General features: G+C 43.3%; 1 protein-coding gene across 1 annotated transcript; it reads left to right on the top strand.

Annotated features, from left to right (window-relative positions):
- Positions 1–2518: 2518 nt before the first annotated feature.
- Positions 2519–17209, top strand: HNRNPU (heterogeneous nuclear ribonucleoprotein U). Its single transcript, XM_036380395.2, has 14 exons — positions 2519–3460; positions 4294–4405; positions 4528–4601; positions 6937–7076; positions 8677–8776; positions 9851–9963; positions 10363–10626; positions 10883–11002; positions 11611–11739; positions 12107–12275; positions 12813–13052; positions 13306–13508; positions 14568–14639; positions 15059–17209. The coding sequence occupies exons 1-14, from the start codon at positions 2725–2727 to the stop codon at positions 15110–15112; spliced, it is 2526 nt and encodes an 841-aa protein (XP_036236288.1). The 5' UTR covers positions 2519–2724; the 3' UTR covers positions 15113–17209.
- The last annotated feature ends 1025 nt before the right edge of the window (positions 17210–18234 follow it).

The following is an 18234-nucleotide window of genomic DNA, read 5'->3' as shown; positions in this document are numbered from 1 at the left end:
TTTTTCCCAGGCACAGATATGTAATAAATATGTATTTAACTTACATATAGAAAAAGCACTCTTTTAACACTGTGTGGCAGTCATTAAACTGCCATAACACTGTGAGGCAGTCATTAAACACATCTATTTCAGTTATGTCTGTGTTTTATTTACTTAGCTTTATGATTATTTACAACTATTTATTTATTATTTACAATTGAACCACCTGACATCTGGAAATTAACTGAGATTTCTCACTTCTGTAATAACAGGTAACATAACTGTAGTCTGAGAAGTCTTGCTACACCTGTTTGGTAGTGTAATTAAGTGTGTGGTTAGATAGTAAGCATTACCCTTATTATGATGGTATGAGTTAATCTCCTTTAAAAATAATAAGTTCATCCTTCTAAGTGGTTTAATAAATAGACAGCTGTAGTAACATAAAAATTGCCTCAAGTTAATAGTGCTAAATTTCAAGGGAGAGAGGGGAAGGGAAATGGTTTTTACTTTATCTATTTGTGCCTTTATATACAGGCTTGGATGCTTTAGGGTAAGGAATCTCTCCATGTGCCTCAAAGCTGTTAGCTGTTTTGTTTCTCCATGGTAACAGGAGTATATAGCAGTATGAGCATGTTACTGAAGTAGGGAGACATGACATCCTTTGGGAATGGGATTACATGTGACGACTGCAGCTCTTAGGTGATTCTGAATGAGGGTGTGTTCTAGCACAGAGGCACTGTCAATGTGTGCAGATGTGCTCATTTAAGGCAAGGCTTAGGGATACAAAGCTGGCCTAAAAGAATCTATCAATCCATAAAGTTTGCAGTAGTAGATTACCAGACATTGCAGTTGATTAAACTCTTCCAGAAATATGACTCAATATGTGAAAAGCCCTGTGCAAGATCTAGCTCTAAGCACAGGGCTCTGAGGTTCAGATAATACAGAGTTATTGATGTATTTTCTGTTTAGATTTGTTTACATACCAAAAAAACCCAAAAAACCAAAAAAAAAAAAAAAAAAACCCAAAAAAAACCCCAAAAAAAACCCCCAAAAAACCATGAGGGTTGGATAGGCAAATGCCATCTAATTGAATGCAGAATTATCTGTAAGTTTTAGTCAGTAATCTTGCAATATTAACTAGTTTAATTTTGTTGTTACTTTGGCAGAACAGTGTATGTCAGGATTCCCTCAGCAGACTAGCTAAGATTGTTCTTTCATGAAGAAATGGATGAAGGCAATGATTTGGAGTGGTACAGCTTCATCACACACTGACCTCTCCTTTGCATTGATGTACTCTTACCCTTTTCTTCTGCTATTGAGGTGACTCTCACTTACATGATTGAAATAAAATCTACTAACTTGACCTTAAAGTAAGGAAAAGGTTCTGGCAACTTTTTTTCGCATCTCTTCCTGAATCGGTTCCAACAAGCTGTTGTGAAGTGCTGGGTTCAGCTAACCTTGCCAACCCAAGTCGAGTTTTCTCCAAGCAGATATAGCCTGACTTGAGGACAGAGCAGTGTGTGTGTACCTGTGTGAAAGAGCCCTTTCCTTGCACACTTAGAACAAGATGACTACCTTGTCTCTCTTCCCTTCCTCTGGGGCAGGTAAATGTAATTTATTCTGGTTCAGGAGGCCATACAATCTGTACCAACATAAGGCAACTTCGTGGCAAACCCACCTTCCCTTCTGTTGCGCTCCATACTGATCCTCTGGCGGTTTGACTTGCATTTCTTTTCCTGCAATTGAAAATTAGCTCTTTATCTGGGCTCCCTAAGGAAGCCAGCTTGTAGATTTGTGCTGCCTTTCTGCTCATGCGAAATCCTCTCCACTGTTTTCACGTTACTTTTGACCGAATTGGAGAAATCCAAAATTTGATGACTGTACAACTCGTGTGGCTGGGGAGAGCCCCACATTAACACTGTGGCAGAGGGGGAGGCAGGGGGAAGAGGGAAAGCTGCGCAGTTTTGGTGAGTGGATTAGCCCCGTGCCGAGCTCCAGATTAGGAGTTCATGCACTGGAGAACCTTTGTTATCGACGGCTCTGGCTGAGGCTCAGCCCCGTGCCTGCCTCCCGGTGCTGTGGGGACGGGGTAGCCCCGCTCCTGCCCTTACGTAACCGCGTTAGCAGGGACCCGCTCCGAGCAGCTGGGCCCCTTTTCAAAGCCCGTACGCAATAAACCGTGCGGGACTAGGCCCGACGTGGGCGCAGAGGAGCCAGGGGAATGAGGACAGAGGCTGTGGCAGGAATGCGGGCCCCTGCAAAGGGGGCATTTCGGTCGGGCTGTGGCCTCAGGCGGGCAGGAGCTGGCACGGGGGTGGCTGGCAGCGCAGAGCGGGCTCATTGTGCCGAAGCGGTGTATCGGCCGATCGGCCGCCGAGGAACCCGGCGGGCCAGGGGCGGCGGGGAGCGCTGCGCTCGGGCGGGTATTTACGGTAATGCGGGCGTTACGGTAGCGCGGGAGGGCCTACGTGCGCGGGGGCGGGGCGGCGCGCGCGCGGCGCCGGTGCGTGCGCGGCCCCGCGAGGCGCGTCTCCCTCGCGAGCTCGCGGTGAAAGGATTTGGCGCCAGGCGGGTCCGGCTCCGCAGCTCCCGCAGCCGCACGAACCCCCCGCGCCTCCCGCCCGCACCCACCGCCCGCCGGGGCACTGACACACCGCACGCACAGCCAGAGCCGCCCGTCTGTCCCTGCTCGCCGCCGCCCGCGCGCCGCCCAGGGACCGAGCCGCCAGTGCCGCCGCCGCCGCCATGAGCTGCTCGCCCGTGAACGTGAAGAAGCTGAAGGTGTCGGAGCTGAAAGAGGAGCTGAAGAAGCGGCGCCTCTCCGACAAGGGCCTCAAGGCTGAGCTCATGGAGCGGCTCCAGGCCGCGCTAGACCAGGAGGAGGCCGGCGGGGGCGGCCCCGCCAGCGGCGCGGCCGAGCCCGGCAACGGCAGCGTGGAGGGGGAGGCGGCCGAGAGCGGCGGGGGCGCCGCGCAGCTCCGCCAGGGGGGAGGCCCCGGCCAGGCCGCGGCCTCCGCCATGGAGGACGACGACGAGGAAGGGCTGGAGGCCGCCGATGGCGACGCCATGGAGCTGGGCGAGGAGAACGGCGAGCGGGCAGGGGCCGGGGGCGGCCCCATGGAGGAGGAGGCGGGCGGCGAGGAGGAGGAAGAGGAGGAGGAGGAGGATGAGAACGGCGACGACCAGGGTTTCCAAGAGGGGGAGGACGAGTTGGCCGACGAGGAGGAGGCCGCGGCCGGAGACGCCAACGGCCACGGTGACCAGCAGCCGCCGCAGCCCCAGCAGCCGCAGCAGCCCCCTCCGCTCCTCCCGCCGCGCAGCGCCGCTGCCGCCAAGGAGGCTCCTGGCAAGAGCGCCGGGGGCGCCTCGGGGCCCGCCGCTGCCTCTGGCCCGGCGGGCCCCGCCAAGCAGCAGCAGCAGCAGCAGAAGAAAGCGGAAGGCGGCGGCGGAGGCGGCCGCCCCGGGGCGCAGGGCGCCGGGGGTGAGTGAGCGTGGCGGCGGGAACCGGGGTGGGGGCCCATTAATCCCAGCCCCCCCGCCATGACGGGGATTGCCCGGCCGGGAGGGGGGGGTGTTGGGGGGGGGGTGGTTTCCGGGGCGCGCGGGAGGACGTTGGCGGCCCCGCGCCTCGTGCTGGCCCGGCGGGGGGGCGGGGGAGGGGCGCGGGAGGAGGGGCGGCGGAGGGGCCGCTGGGGCGCGCTGTGCATTGTGCGCCCGGCCGCGCGGGGCGCGCCTGACGTCACTTCCGGGCTGGGCGCCGCCGCCGCGCGGGATGGCGCTGGGAAGGCCTGGCGGTACAATGGAGGCGGGAGGAGGAGGAGGAATCCCTTCCCTGGGGCTCCCGCCCGCGGCCCGCCGGGAGGAGGCGCAGTCGTGCGGATCGCACGGTGCCCTTGCGAGCGGCTGGCAATGTCCCGCTGCCTCCGTGGTGGGCGGGTGGTGATGGTGTTGCGGGTTTGGAGGCGCGGCGGGTCAGGAGGGTTTTTTTACCATTTTAGTTTTTTCTTTTTCTTTTTGTCTGGATGGTTTCAGTGGGGCTCATAACATTGAGGGCCGTACTGGCTGCTGCGTAGTGTATTGGCGACTTCCGTTTGCTAAATCGTTTCTGATTGGCGACAAGTTTTGAGTCTCCCGTGAAGATTCAACATTCTGGGCTTTACCTTAATAACATAGTAAAATTCCTTTTTAAGATGTTACTGCTTATCTCATGCTGTAGCTTGCTGTAGTTTGCAAAGTCGAAACCATGATACAGACTTTATTCCAAATTAAACTAAAATTTAAAATAATCTAAATAATTCATTGCTTCTGTTACAGGAGATGGTAAAACAGAGCAAAAGCCTGGTGAGAAGAAGAGGGGAGTAAAGAGACCACGTGAAGACCATGGCCGCGGATACTTTGAATACATTGAGGAAAACAAGTATAGCAGGTAAACAGAATTGGTGCTGGGCTGCATTTTGTGATGAGGAGGAATAGAGTACAGAAGTGTTGTTTCAACTTTGTGAAAATACGTGTAGCTTTATTATGTTTTGTTTGGGTTTTTTTTTTCAGGGCCAAGTCCCCTCAACCACCTGTTGAAGAAGAAGATGAACATTTTGACGACACAGTGGTTTGTCTTGATACTTGTGAGTAAACACGCTTTCCTTTGCTCTGGAAAGATGTGGTGTTAAGGTTTCTAATCTTAATGCCATGCTTTCTGAGACGGGGAGGATAACATTGTTGATTTTCATTACCAGGTAACTTTAAAAAACAAGAAAAATACTGTATTTCCACCTATTTTTAGCAAACTAAAGAACAGAAGGCTTATGAGTATGTTAGCAGTAATAAGCTTGGTTTTCCTATGAATTCTGTAGTGATAGACAGTTCTGTGAAGCAGTCTTAATCAAAACACTAATCTGGTATGGAAGCTTAGGTGAGTAAGTGTAGAGTGCACATAGAACACCCTGCAGACAGCTCGATGGAACAGCTGTCCAGCACTACTGCCCAGCAAGCTCAGAGCGACAACAGCATAAGTGCTTACAAAATACACTTTGGGAAGCGAGCTTCCTGCACAAGTACCCCTATTTAGTGGCGTGCTCTTTCTATCTTCTAATAAATTTAACAGAATCTATTAATGCCTCCTCAGAAATGACCCATTCATGTAACCTGTGAGTGTGTGGGCTTGGGTGGTGATTTGTGCAGGTGGGATGGCAGAGAGACTTGGTCAGCAAGAGCATAGAATTTGAGGAGTGTCTGCAAACAGGGTTTTTTTGAGGCAGATTATAAGCATCATTATTACTGTAACATTCCATAATGGCAGAGTTGACATTTGTATTCTTGAGGGTAAGTATAAGGACTGAGCACAATATTAGAAAACTTGAAGTAATGCTTGAACTTGTTGGATTCTTACAGTGCCGTGGAAGGAAAGCTTAACTTTTGGCATTGTCTGGTATATTTGTTAGAAGTTTCAGGTGGTTTTATTCCACAAGAAATGGTTTAAAATGGAAGGAGGTATTAGTTTACAGCCATGTAAATTGCTGGATATGCCATCCCTGACATTTTGCTAACTAAGTCTCAAGTTTCTAGCTGCTAACCTGGTGAGTAGCCGCTTCTGTGGGAGCTTTGGATTTTTCCAATAGCTGAGTAAATAACTGCTTTTCATTATTACTGTTTCTAGTAATAATAGTATTTTCTAGCAGAAAATCTTGTTACTGGACAAGTTCTGACGCAAAGTGTTGGCAGACTCTTTAGAGATAAGATTCAAACACAGCTGTAAGGCTGAATTGTGTAACGAATTGGCACTCTCTTCTGGATAGTGATCCAGACATGTAAGAGGTTTAGCCACTCTTAAGTGCTTTTTATTGCCTGTGTCTTACAAAGAAGCAGTAACTTCAAATTCTGTTTCTCATCTCCCATTCTAAAGGTAACCTGCAAAGGTGGGTTTCTTCTGTATGATTTTATCTGTTTTCAGCAAATAAGAGTTAGCACTACTAATGAGAAGACACTTGGATCACTAATAGTATTTTTGAAATTGGGGATGGCTGTATGCAAACAAAACAAAATCTTGTGCATAAGAGCTGCCAGTAGTACAGGGCAGGCTGCATTTTAGTGTATTCTGGCATCCTGCAGGTTTTATACCAGAGCAGAATTCCTCACTGTTTGCTCATTTTGCTCCTTTCTTGTAACTATCAGGTAGGTTTGGAGCTGCTTCTGTGGATTCCTTGCTCTGAGGAATTCAAGTCTTGCATGCTGCACCTCTTGTTACCATTTGGCATTGTTTTTCTGAAACTTACTGGGAGATTCATTTGCAATTTCATGGTGTGCAGCTCTGAAGATGCTTGTAAAACCAAGGTTCTGCTTAAGTGCTTGGAGTGATAGGTGAATTTAGTGTGCAGGTTGTGTTTCTGGGCTGAAGTAGGTTCTCTTAGCACACTCTCTGTACTTAGCATAACTGCATCTGACTTAACTGCCTTTATTTTAATAGACATAATCTAATTTGACTTGCTAATTGACGTTCAGTACTTAAATAAAAACATTAGTGTTCACATTTACTTCTTAGCAGGCCTTAGGCTTGGGCTTGAGCAGTGAGACTGCTTCAGAATCAGGTCTCTAGAGGGTACTGGAGAGCACAATGCCGATGGCTCGATGTTGATGGAAAGAGGTAACTGACAGGGTTCAAGCAGGTACAGTGCAAGTTAGGGGTTTTTAAGCAGATGGAAAAAAAATAGAGGGAATTTGTGTGACAGAAGTGAAGATGGCACCTTGAAAATTACTTGTTAGCTAGCTTTTCCTAAGATTCTGGCTGAGTTTCAGTCTGCAGTTCCATCTAGACATGTTGCTTCTCAGAAAGATCCTGGGTACTTGCTGGCAGTTTGTCTTTAAAGTGACCCTTAAAAGCTGGCATCATCTTTAATGCATAAAATTGGATGCCTGTACTTAATTTTGTAATCAGAGTAAACAGAATAATTTTTATGTTAACAGATAACTGTGACCTGCATTTTAAAATCTCAAGAGACCGTTTTAGTGCTTCCTCTCTGACCATGGAAAGCTTTGCTTTCCTTTGGGCTGGAGGGAGAGCCTCCTATGGAGTTTCTAAAGGCAAAGTCTGCTTTGAGATGAAGGTGAGTTAATGTTTATGGGAGACTTTTGCATGCTTAAATATTATATTTATACTTGTCACATTTTTTGGACGTGGTTGAAACGCATTGATGTGAACAGGACTCTAAAATGGCCTTCTCTTAAAAGAAGATGGCTCAGTTTGCAAAACTGTTTTCTCTTTTATAAGAACTTTGATTTAAAAAACAGACGAAACACAGAAATTTTAAAACAACCCACAAAACACTGCATTTGTTCTGAATATGAGACTTCTGGTCTTATTTTTTAATCATTAATTCTACTTGTCATCTCATCCATCAACACTGAAAGTATTTTTATATTCTCTACTCAGAAGTTTGCTTGTGCTTTCTGAAGATTACAGAGAGCTTGACTTTTTTTTTTAAGGATATAAATTATCCCTACAGTCCTTTCTGGTTCTGCTTAGTCTTTGAGTTTGATCTGCTCTAGGCATGGATTTGGGCTGGATGACCTCTAGAGGTCCCTTTCAACATCATTAACTCTGACATGATGCATTGAATGTGAGTATTTAGCAGGTAGTTGAATTTTGAGAGCAAGAGTTCTCCTGAAGGGTAAGAATGGCAAAGAGCAATCAGTCTGCTAATAAACTGATTTCTCCAGCTTGTTGATGGAAGAGGAACAAAACAACAAAGATTGAATTTATTTTTCTTATTCCTTTTTTACTTAGCAATATTAAAGGCTTCTTTGCATATGATGGGCCTGTGTATATTAATCTGTTCTCTTCCTCTAGTGCTTTCAAATGTAACTGTTACCATGAGAATTGGGTAGTGATCCCATTATGCAACTTTTGCATGCAGTGATTTCTGTGTCTGTTGATACCTGTAACTTCGGAAGGCCAGTGAAGTGAAGTTTATGTCACTATTTAGCGTCCTGTTTGCTTTCAAATGAGTTTCAGCTCAGTCACCTGACTGGAATAGTTGCAGAGGTTGATAGGATACTGATGGGCTTTTCATTTCTTTTTAGTAAAGTTTCTAAAGACAGTTAAAAACCAGCTGGCTGCATGTAGATTCCAGTGTGTTTAGGTGGTTTGTTGGGGTTTCTGGGGTGTTTTTGTTTGTTGCCCTTTTTTTTTTTTTTTTTTTTTTTTTTTTTTTTTAAATCTGGGTATGTTGTTTGGAAGCTGGCAGCTTGCCCAGGAAGTCTGCTCACAGTGAAAAATACTTTCCCTCTAAGAAGCAGTTTTTTAATACAGTGCAAATTTTCTTAGCTAAGTAATTTACTGTTAATCCCAACTTTGTGGCAACTCTGTTTTTTTAATAAATATTTGTATCGATTGTGATTTTAACACAATGTCAAAAGCACTTAAGGCTTTTGACCACTGACAGGGACTGCTGTGACAAAGTGATGAAGATGTATGGCATCTTCAATCTTCATTGCTAAGTCAGGAGATAGAACTGTTTAATCACTAGCTGCAGTTTGATATTCTCGAGCATGTTTTGGTTTTGCTGAAGGTGATCACTTAGACTTTGCAAAGATTTAACCAAAGTGTAAAGGTTCAAAATGTTACCTTTTGTTCTTCCATCTTGTTAGTGTATAATAAATACTTAATAAATACTGCTTACCTTTTACTGAATAATTTAAAAATAGGTTACAGAAAAGATTCCTGTTAAGCACCTGTATACAAAAGACATTGACATACATGAAGTGCGAGTTGGCTGGTCACTGAACACAAGTGGAATGTTGCTTGGTAAGACTTAAATGTTTAATTGCTTTTGTGTTGATGTGGCTGAAGTTTCAATTTTTTTTTTTTCCTGAAGCAGGGGGGACAAGCTTAGTGACTGTAGTCTGTGTGTTGTGAAAAGTGATCTTAATTTGAGTCATTTTCTGGACATGGTGTGAGAAAGTTCATTACTAGGACCAAATAAAGTCATTTAGTGTTCAGACATGTAAGGGTTAGGGCCATAATTTAAGAATTAATTCTTCCAATGATTATGTATGGGTTATTGAGAACATTGTTAAATACTTGACAAGATAAAGGATTTGTCTTTTTCATGTAGTGTCAAAAGTAGAAAAGGGGAATTGCCCTTCCCTCCACTTTTAAATGGTAGTGCATGGTATAAAATTTAACCCATGGTAACTACATTATCTTTTTTTTGCTTGGTGGGAAAATCCTAATTTCTGAAAATAGCTGGAAAGAAATAAGTATGGCTTCATTTTATATATGACACATGCTGATGATAATAATATTTATAACTTGTTGCTGAAACATATGTTTGGGGGAAATATTGGTGAGTTGATGTGTTCTGACATCAGCAACAGCTTTCTACTTAAGTCACGCCTGAGTCCTTGTGTTTGACACTTCCTGTTAGCTTGTTCCTTGCAGCTTCATCCTCAGCTGTTGCATAGGCTGACTGTCTGCTAAACTCCCTTTAAAATGGGAGGGGTAAGTGCTCCTGGAGACTAACTTCAGAAAGCCTTTCTGACTACGTTACAGCAGGTATACCAGTGCATAATCAGGTGTTCACAGTTTAAAATACTTGTTCATGTCTTTATCTGACAGTTCAGCTTGTATTGAGAGCATAAATCTGGAACCAGCAGCATAAAGCTTTTAAACAGGCATGAGGAAACGCTGCTGTTCTATCTCAAGTGAAAGTATTGAATAGAAGAATGAGCTTGTATAGCTGTTGGGGGGTATCATAGATGTTTTGTCATTAATAAAAATACTATGAACAGCAGCTTATTTAAGTAGCTGTAAGGTGATTTATGTCTAAAAGTTTAGATGGAAAAGCCTTTTTGTAATTAGTTTAAATTGTTCCTTCAGGTGAAGAAGAATTTTCTTACGGTTATTCTCTAAAAGGAATAAAGACATGCAATTGTGAGACTGAAGACTTTGGTGAGAAGTTTGATGAAAATGATGTGATTGCATGTTTTGCTGTAAGTTTTCACTTATATTTTCTTTTGAGGGGAAACATCCTTGAATTTTTAGACTGCTTTGATGTTAGAAGCAGTAAAGCAAATACATAAAATCATCATGGGAGCAAGACAAGTTGTTTAACATAGGGAGGCAGTAGAAACAGCAGCTATTACTAACAGTGACTGCTGGCAACATAATTTCATATTCATGGACAAATGTCTTTTAAAGCCTTTTAACAAAAAATCAGATCTTGAACAAAATGATCATTGATAGTGACTCATTAGAAGAGAAAATTGGTTTCAGTTCCTTTATGAAACAACAGTGTTACAGAAGTTGAGTGAACATAGCCAGTAGAGTGACTAATTAACTGTATAAAGTGAGTTAATTTTATCCAAAATAATGTTTCCTCTGAAAAACAGAATTTTGATGGTGATGAAGTGGAACTCTCATATTCCAAGAATGGACAAGAGCTTGGTGTTGCATTCAAAATAAGCAAGGAAGTTCTTGATGGGCGACCACTCTTTCCACATGTTCTCTGCCATAACTGTGCGGTTGAGTTTAACTTTGGTCAGAAGGAGGAACCCTACTTCCCAGTACCTGAGGAGTACACCTTCATCCAGAAGGTCCCCCTGGAGGATAGGGTCCGAGGACCAAAGGGACCTGAGCAAAAGAAGGATTGTGAAGTAAGTTTCTTCTGATGATCTCAAAAGTTGTTAAAGCATATGGATGGAAATGGTTAGAGTTAAGGAGACTATTCCACCTCACTCTTACATTTTTTGTTTGGGAGCTTTAATACTTAGTGTCTTGTGACCTATTCACTACCTTCCCCACCTCCAAGACCCCCACATTCCCCCACAGTATCCATTAGGCGTGCTGGGCTAAGTTGTGTATTAAAGAAAATCTTTGAACTAGTATCTCAAATACAGAACTTTGTCATAGGTGGTGATGATGATTGGCTTGCCAGGAGCTGGCAAGACTACATGGGTTACCAAACATGCAGCAGCAAATCCTGGAAAATACAATATTCTTGGGACAAATACTATTATGGACAAAATGATGGTAAGTGATAAGACATTTTTATTTCTTGATATATTGAAAACTTGCTATAAATCCAGGGTCTCTGGCTGCCATGGGGTTCTTTGGTATCAAAGAAGCTGGCCACTAGTTAGCTAGTGACCATTGGTATTGAAGAAAATGCTGGCTGTGGCCCTTAAGTGCATGGTCTGGTTGACGAGGTTGGTGTTAGTTGGACTCAGTGATCTCAAAGGTCTTTCCAACGTAATGGTTCTGTGTAAAGATTATATTACCTTGCTGAGCTGCTAATTCACACATGGTAAGATTCAGAAGCTTTTTTGTGGTAAAATGTAAGAAATAGTCAGCTGTTGTTGACTACTGAATGTATTTCTACTTCTCTATACATCACTGTTCTCAGAGGTGGAATTAGTATTGTGATGAGTATATCTTGAACTGAATGGTACCAATTCTTATGGAGTCTTTGTTTATAAATCTCTTACATTCTATGGAGGGTTGAGAATTTCAGTGACGAATTTGCAGCAGTTGTGGCCTTGAATTGAACAACCCTTGAAGTGTGTGGAAAGCATTTAGCAAAGAATGTCAGCCACATGTACCAGGATTACACTGACTAACTCTGGGAAATTTCTCCATAGGTTGCAGGTTTTAAGCGTCAGATGGCAGACACTGGAAAACTTAACACACTGTTGCAGAGAGCTCCACAGTGTCTTGGAAAGTTCATTGAGATTGCAGCTCGTAAGAAGCGGAATTTCATTTTGGATCAGGTAGAAGCTTCAGTGAAAAACGGTTAAGGAAATTTTTATAGGCTGTATTGTAGTAATTAATTGGGATTAAAGTTACATTATTATAGCAGTTGTTTCAGTTACTGACTTAGTACTCATTCAGGGGACACAAAGTTGAGATATTACTACAAATGCTTGTCTGAACTTCTCTAGATTTATGGGATGTGGGAGGAAGTGTTTTAACACATTGATACAAGCTCGTAACTTTGCATTATGCAGCATCTTTATGTCCAGTTATTTGTAAACTTCATTGCAAGCTCTTGTAGAGGTGAAGTCTATACACCATAAGTTGACTTCCTTAACTCTTACAATGACAGCTACGTGTAGTAAGTTACTGCATTTTTTTCAGACAAATGTGTCTGCAGCTGCGCAGAGGAGAAAAATGTGCCTGTTTGCAGGCTTCCAGCGCAAAGCAGTTGTTGTTTGCCCAAAAGATGAAGACTACAAGCAAAGAACACAAAAGAAGGCAGAGGTGGAGGGAAAAGATCTTCCAGAGCATGCAGTTCTCAAAATGAAAGGCATGGAACATAATCCTATACTGTGTTTTAGGATGCTGAGTATCTGTTTAAAGGATTAAGTAAACGTGAAGTCTAAAAAACCACTTTATCTTAAACAGTTGTACTTATACAAAACTGGAAGACTATTGTAACTTGGTAGGATAACACTATATTGTGTTCCCTCTGCTGCAGTCCTTAACACTACTCAGTTACGGTGATACGCTTCATGCAGATGCACAAAGCTGTCTTGGCATAAAGTGCCCTATTATATACGTGACATATTTGGCAGAAACTGGTGTTCTGAGTGGAGGCTTATAAAAGAAAAAAAAAAGATAGGCAGAATGTTTTCGAGGTTTGGAATAGTACTGACAACTCCATGAAGACCTGTTTATTTCCTTTGTCACTGTTATATTTCCTAAATGCTCAGATTACGTAATTTTGTCCCTATGCTGAGGGGATGCAGAGGGTGGGAGGAAGAATGGGGGAAAGGTGGTTAAATTGCGGCTTTGATTATAGCTGAATGTAGATGCTGAATACTCAGTGTTTTTGCAATTATAGGGAACTTCACACTGCCAGAGGTAGCAGAATGTTTTGATGAAATAATCTATGTAGAGTTGCAAAAAGAAGAAGCTCAGAAGCTTTTGGAACAGTATAAAGAAGAAAGTAAGAAAGCTCTTCCACCAGAAAAGAAGCAGAACACTGGCTCAAAGAAGAACAAGAAGAGCAATAAAAATCAGTTTAATAGGGGTCAGAGAGGACGTGGAGGATTCAACATGCGGGGCAACTTCAGAGGAGGAGGTGAGCCTAGAAATAAATCTGTGACTTCTGGAGGTTGCTGCTGCTGGGGAAAAAGTTTGTCGTACTTGCATTGCAATTATTATATAGTGGGAACCTTGAACTCAATTTCAGTAATTTAACGTTTTAGTACATAGCTAATTGTCCAGCTTAAATGACAGGCTCATCAGACCTTGGATTGCACTGTTCATCTTGGTGTAGGAAATCTGTAAGACCTAACAATTACTTGATTAAAGTAACTCTCTCTCCCTTGCAGTCCCTGGCAATCGTGGTGGATACAACAGGAGGGGAGGCAACATGCCTCAGCGCGGTGGTGGAGGTGGCGGCGGTGGCGGTGGCAGCAGCGGGGCAATTGGCTACCCCTATCCTCGCGGCCCTGTCTTTCCAAGCAGAGGTGGCTACTCAAACAGAGGAAACTATAACAGAGGTGGAATGCCCAACAGGGGAAACTACAACCAGGTGATGCTCTGAGGGGGGACTGACGAGTTGAACTAGTGTACTTTAGATGTTTTTGACAGCTCTGGTGCCTGTGAGGAGTCACAGACTAGGTTGTGGTGCTACACTGATGCCATGCTCATGCTGCAAGGCCTTTCTAGTTTAGTGCATGTGCCCAGGGCTCTGAACGTTGTGTAACGACTGCTGATGCAGGGGGTTCATGTTAGGGCTGTACCTCTGTCCTGTTAAAAATGAAGATTTTTAGTGCATGTGTGTGAAGGCTGGTCTGGTTTTTTGTGTGTTTCTTCACTTCTCCAATAATAGTAACTGTTGTTTGGCCTGAGGGTCATAGTGTATCTTTATCAAACATGTAGAGAACTTTCTGAAAATAGCTCTGCACAGAGTCTTTGTTTTGGTGTCTGGTGTCAAACACAATTAATAAAGACACACTAGCCTAGATCTTACCTGATGGAATATCGGTGGAAGTATTGGAAAAACAAAATTGGGATTACTGAAGAGCCAGCAGATGGAGCCCAAGCCAGTAAACATGGCTCAGGTTTGCCTAATACTGACAAACAGGGGAAAAGCAAATTTTTATCTACTTGTATCAATGTCCCTTTGTTGTATCATAACTTCTGTGAGAAGTTTTGTGGGCTAGCTTGTCTATTTTCAGTTGTGTGACCCATATCTTTTTGTCTGATCAGATAACATATCCTTGTAGCAACTACAGCCTTTCTAACTAAAAATAGACAAGCTCTTGTATTTTTAGTTGTCCTGGTGCATTTAGCAGCTGGAAATAGGGTGAGGCAAAACTGGATTAGCCAGCTTTCCAGACTAGGCAACAACAGTTGGAGCTGGTTTATTAATTCTGAGGTTCTTGCCCCTATGCTTACAAAGCAGTTGCTTAGAGGGGAGGAAAGAGGCTTTTGGTATTCTAGTGTTTTTGGTGGTGTGTTTTTTATTAACCTGGGGCTGATACTTCTATATGGTGTGCGATGTTTTGGTGGCAACAAAGATCAGTATTAGGACACTGCTAAAAAATGCATATAGACAAAGTAGTTAAAAACTGTTCTCCTCTTGCAGAACTTCAGAGGAAGGGGAAATAATCGTGGCTACAAAAACCAATCTCAGGGCTACAACCAGTGGCAGCAGGGTGTAAGTAGTCCCAACTTGATCTTTTTACTGATTGTTAACTTGAATGTTGTAAAATGCTGACTAAAAAAAGAGATGCATAGTCAAAAGTGGATAGCAAAATCTTCTAATGCTAGGTAATATCACTATAAATAGCTTCCTGTGCAAAACTTAATCTGCCTTGATGGTCTTGATATATCAAATACCAGCTGTGGCTTAATGTTCTTAATGGTATGTAATACTTGGCTTCACATTACTGCTGTGAAGTGAACTTTTAGCTGCCTTCAGTTGTTCAGGAGCTTGCTGCTGTTGAAAAGGACTTTAATCTTCTCAAGTCCCAGGGAAACGTTTGTTAAATGCTTTTTTTTTTTCCCCCCCCAAGTAAGAAACTTAACCATTATGTGATTGCAGGTTAAAACTAACTATTTATTAATCTGTTGCAGCAATTCTGGGGTCAGAAGCCATGGAGTCAGCATTATCACCAAGGATATTATTGAATACCCAAATAAATGAACTGATACATATTTCTCCAAAACCTTCACAAGAAGTCGACTGTTTTCTTTAGTAGGCTAACTTTTTAAACATTCCACAAGAGGAAGTGCCTGCGGGTTCCTTTTTTAGAAGCTTTGTGGGTTGATTTTTTCTTTTCTTTTTTTGTACATTTTTAATTGCAGTTTTAAAGTGATTCGTAAGAGAACCTCAGCATTGTGCACGAAAAGAGAATGTGTCAGTATTTCAGGGTTCTACATTTTATCTGTAAAATGTGACTTTTTTTTTACCACAACAAAAGTAAAACGTTGCTTTGTACCTGGTGTCTTTTTATTAAAGAATTTTCTCCTTTTTCCCCATCCCCCAATTTCTAAGAAACAGTCGTGAGTCATGTCACAATATGATAGAAATGTTAGCAACCAGATTCGTGTGGAGGCATCTTAGTAGCCCTCAAATACCATGAGATTATGTAAAGCTCCCTATTACACTCCATCCTCTCTATGAGGCTCTTGGGTGGGGAGGGGAGGAGGGGGAGGCAAAAGTTTCTGGCAATAACTAGGACTTTTTTGTAACATTTGGAACTCAATAAGATGTTGGGGGCAAAGAGGAAACCTGGGGCTAAATAGTGATGGTGGAGTGTATGTAGAAGCTCTTAAAGTTGTAAAACTCGGTTGCTTTATTTGTGGAGGCTCAAACTTGTGAAGGTACAACACCATAATTTTTTTTTCCATTTGTTCTGCATTTTGATTCTGAAAAGAAGCTGGCTTTGCCCATTTCTTATTAAACAAAACTTGTTGTAAATCCAGTTGTCTAATGGGATCTATATGAAGTTAGCTGTGTGTCTGTATAACTCTTTCCCCACAAAATACTGTATACCTAGTGTGCTTGTAGTAGTTACCTCCACCATTTTGTAAGCTAATGAAACTGTGAGTCACCCATTTTATATCTTAATTTTTAATCATGTCAATTCTCAAATGGGTGTATCTCCTTAGCCTGCTGATTCCTTTTCTCTTTAAAGAAAGTGGGTGGAGAAGTTTAACTCTAGACGTTTGTTTGCAATAAAATAAATTCATTTTACTCTTGTTTGGGATTGTCGCCATCAAGGTCTAAAATCCCGTTAATGCTATAAAGAGGAAGAGAATGTATGAAAGCAACGATGTTGGACAGTTTTAAACTCATTACTGTACATGTTGAAATACTTGTGTTTCTTTAAAAATCTGGTGGTTGCTCTGTTAGAGATCTATCACATGTATAATTCACAGTTTGACATGGTTATATGTATAGGGCAAAAGTCTTTGAGTTGCGCTTGCATCATGTAAATCCACTTAACCTCTTTATTGTAAAATAGCCATTAGGGAAGGAGCAGGAGGAGGCTTTGGACAGGGAGTAGGACAGGAGGAAGGATTGTCATAGAGTTTAACAGAGAGCTTCAATTTGTTTCAACTGCTATTTTGTTCAGCTTTATGATTCTGTAAAATTGTAGTGGCAATGTTAGCTGCTAACTTGCGTTCTAATGCCGTAAGACAGGGAAAAGATGTACCCATTGTAAGAGGGACACGGGGTACGCACGTGAGAGCGCGTGGCACTGCTGCCATCAGGGCCCTGGAGGGTGCTGGCAGTCCCCGTGGCAGTGTATGGACTAGCAGAGGCTTCCTGGCAGCAGCCTAGAGCTAGAGTCGTGTGCTGTGCTTGAAACCTTTCTCCAGTGTTAGTCAATTTCTAGTAGTCTTCAGAAGTAAAGATAAGCTTGTGTTGCTCTTCTAGCCTTTATAGCAGATGCCATTGCATATTGACATTAAACATTAACGGCACCACCTCCTTGTTAATAGTGCTTTAAATCATCCCTTTATTTTGAATGAGAAAAATGTAAATTGTCTTCAAAGAAACATTATTTAATGAAATTTGGGGAATTGAAACCCAAATATGTTTTGCTGAAATGGAGTTTTCTTTAGACTTGCAAAAAAAGTTTAGTGTAATTAAAGTCCATTTCCCTTCTACCCTCCTCACAAGAACTAACACTTTGTATGGAGTGCTGATCCTTTGCTTATTTTGGTACTCTATAAAATGATATAGTCTTAAACTAAAATATAAGAGCCTACACTTGCTATGTGGTTGTAAAGCCTGTATTTCAATTCAAAAGTCTGGGATGTTTTGTTTTCAGTTTCTTTGCTGTATGGTGTTTGAAAAAAAAACCTAACAAAACAGCCACACGTGAGATGCTTCAATTCTCACACTCAAAAAGGAGTATCCTGTTTCTATTAAAAATACTCCTCCCCAACAAAAGCTGCTTTGGTAAGTTCAGCACTATCTGAGGAACAGAATTCAGAAAAGCTTCAGCACATGCTCTATTGGGACACGTGTAGCTCAGAGAGGGGGTGGAAAAGTCCACGTACATCCTGCTCATGATTTCTCACAGTTGAGTGGAGAGTAGCGCTTGCATGGAGCCGTGTGTTCAGCCTGGGTCCGCCCACACACTCAACGTAGCTCTGAATATTCCTAGAGAAGGGATTTATTTTGCCATGTGAAAATGGCTTTTATAGAGAAGCAGTTGCCTAAAGAGTCACTAATACTAAAATACCCACAGTTTGCATTTAGAAAGGACAATATGAAACTTAGCTGGTGGCTATAGAAGGGTGAGGAGGGCACAGCGGTACATGGCCAAAACGAGAGGGCTGAGCCATTTGTCAAGTTCAGTGATTTCTTGCAGCTTACAAGGGTTTGTTTACATGCAGGAAAGTACTTGGATTAGAGCAGCCGTGCTGCTGGTGGCGGTGGCACAGACAGTGGCCTGCAACACTGAGGTTTGGGTTCATGTTTTGGGGTGCTTTTCCTTTTGGAGTGCACACTGGCTTTGGCTTTTTCCACCTGAGATGGGGTTTTTCCCTTACAAGAGTACAAACCTGGATAGCTTCGGGCTTAGCTCTGCCAGTGGGACCATGGCACGTGGTGCCCGTGCAGCTGTTGGCAGCAGTGCCAGCGCTCTCCTTGCAGCCCTTGTGTGATGCAGCTGCTGCCGCCTCACCCGCCCATCCTTCAGCGGGGGCCGTGCGCGCCAGGCTGCAGGCTGCAGGCTGCAGGCAGGGCTGTGCTGCGTGTCCCGGGAGGAAGCGCTCGCTTAACAACCAAACAA

This window comes from Molothrus ater, chromosome 3, assembly GCF_012460135.2.
Source record: "Molothrus ater isolate BHLD 08-10-18 breed brown headed cowbird chromosome 3, BPBGC_Mater_1.1, whole genome shotgun sequence".
In the NCBI taxonomy this organism is placed as follows: Eukaryota; Metazoa; Chordata; class Aves; order Passeriformes; family Icteridae; genus Molothrus; species Molothrus ater.
Note: the sequence above shows the minus strand (reverse complement) of the source record. Positions and strands in the feature narration are given on the sequence as shown.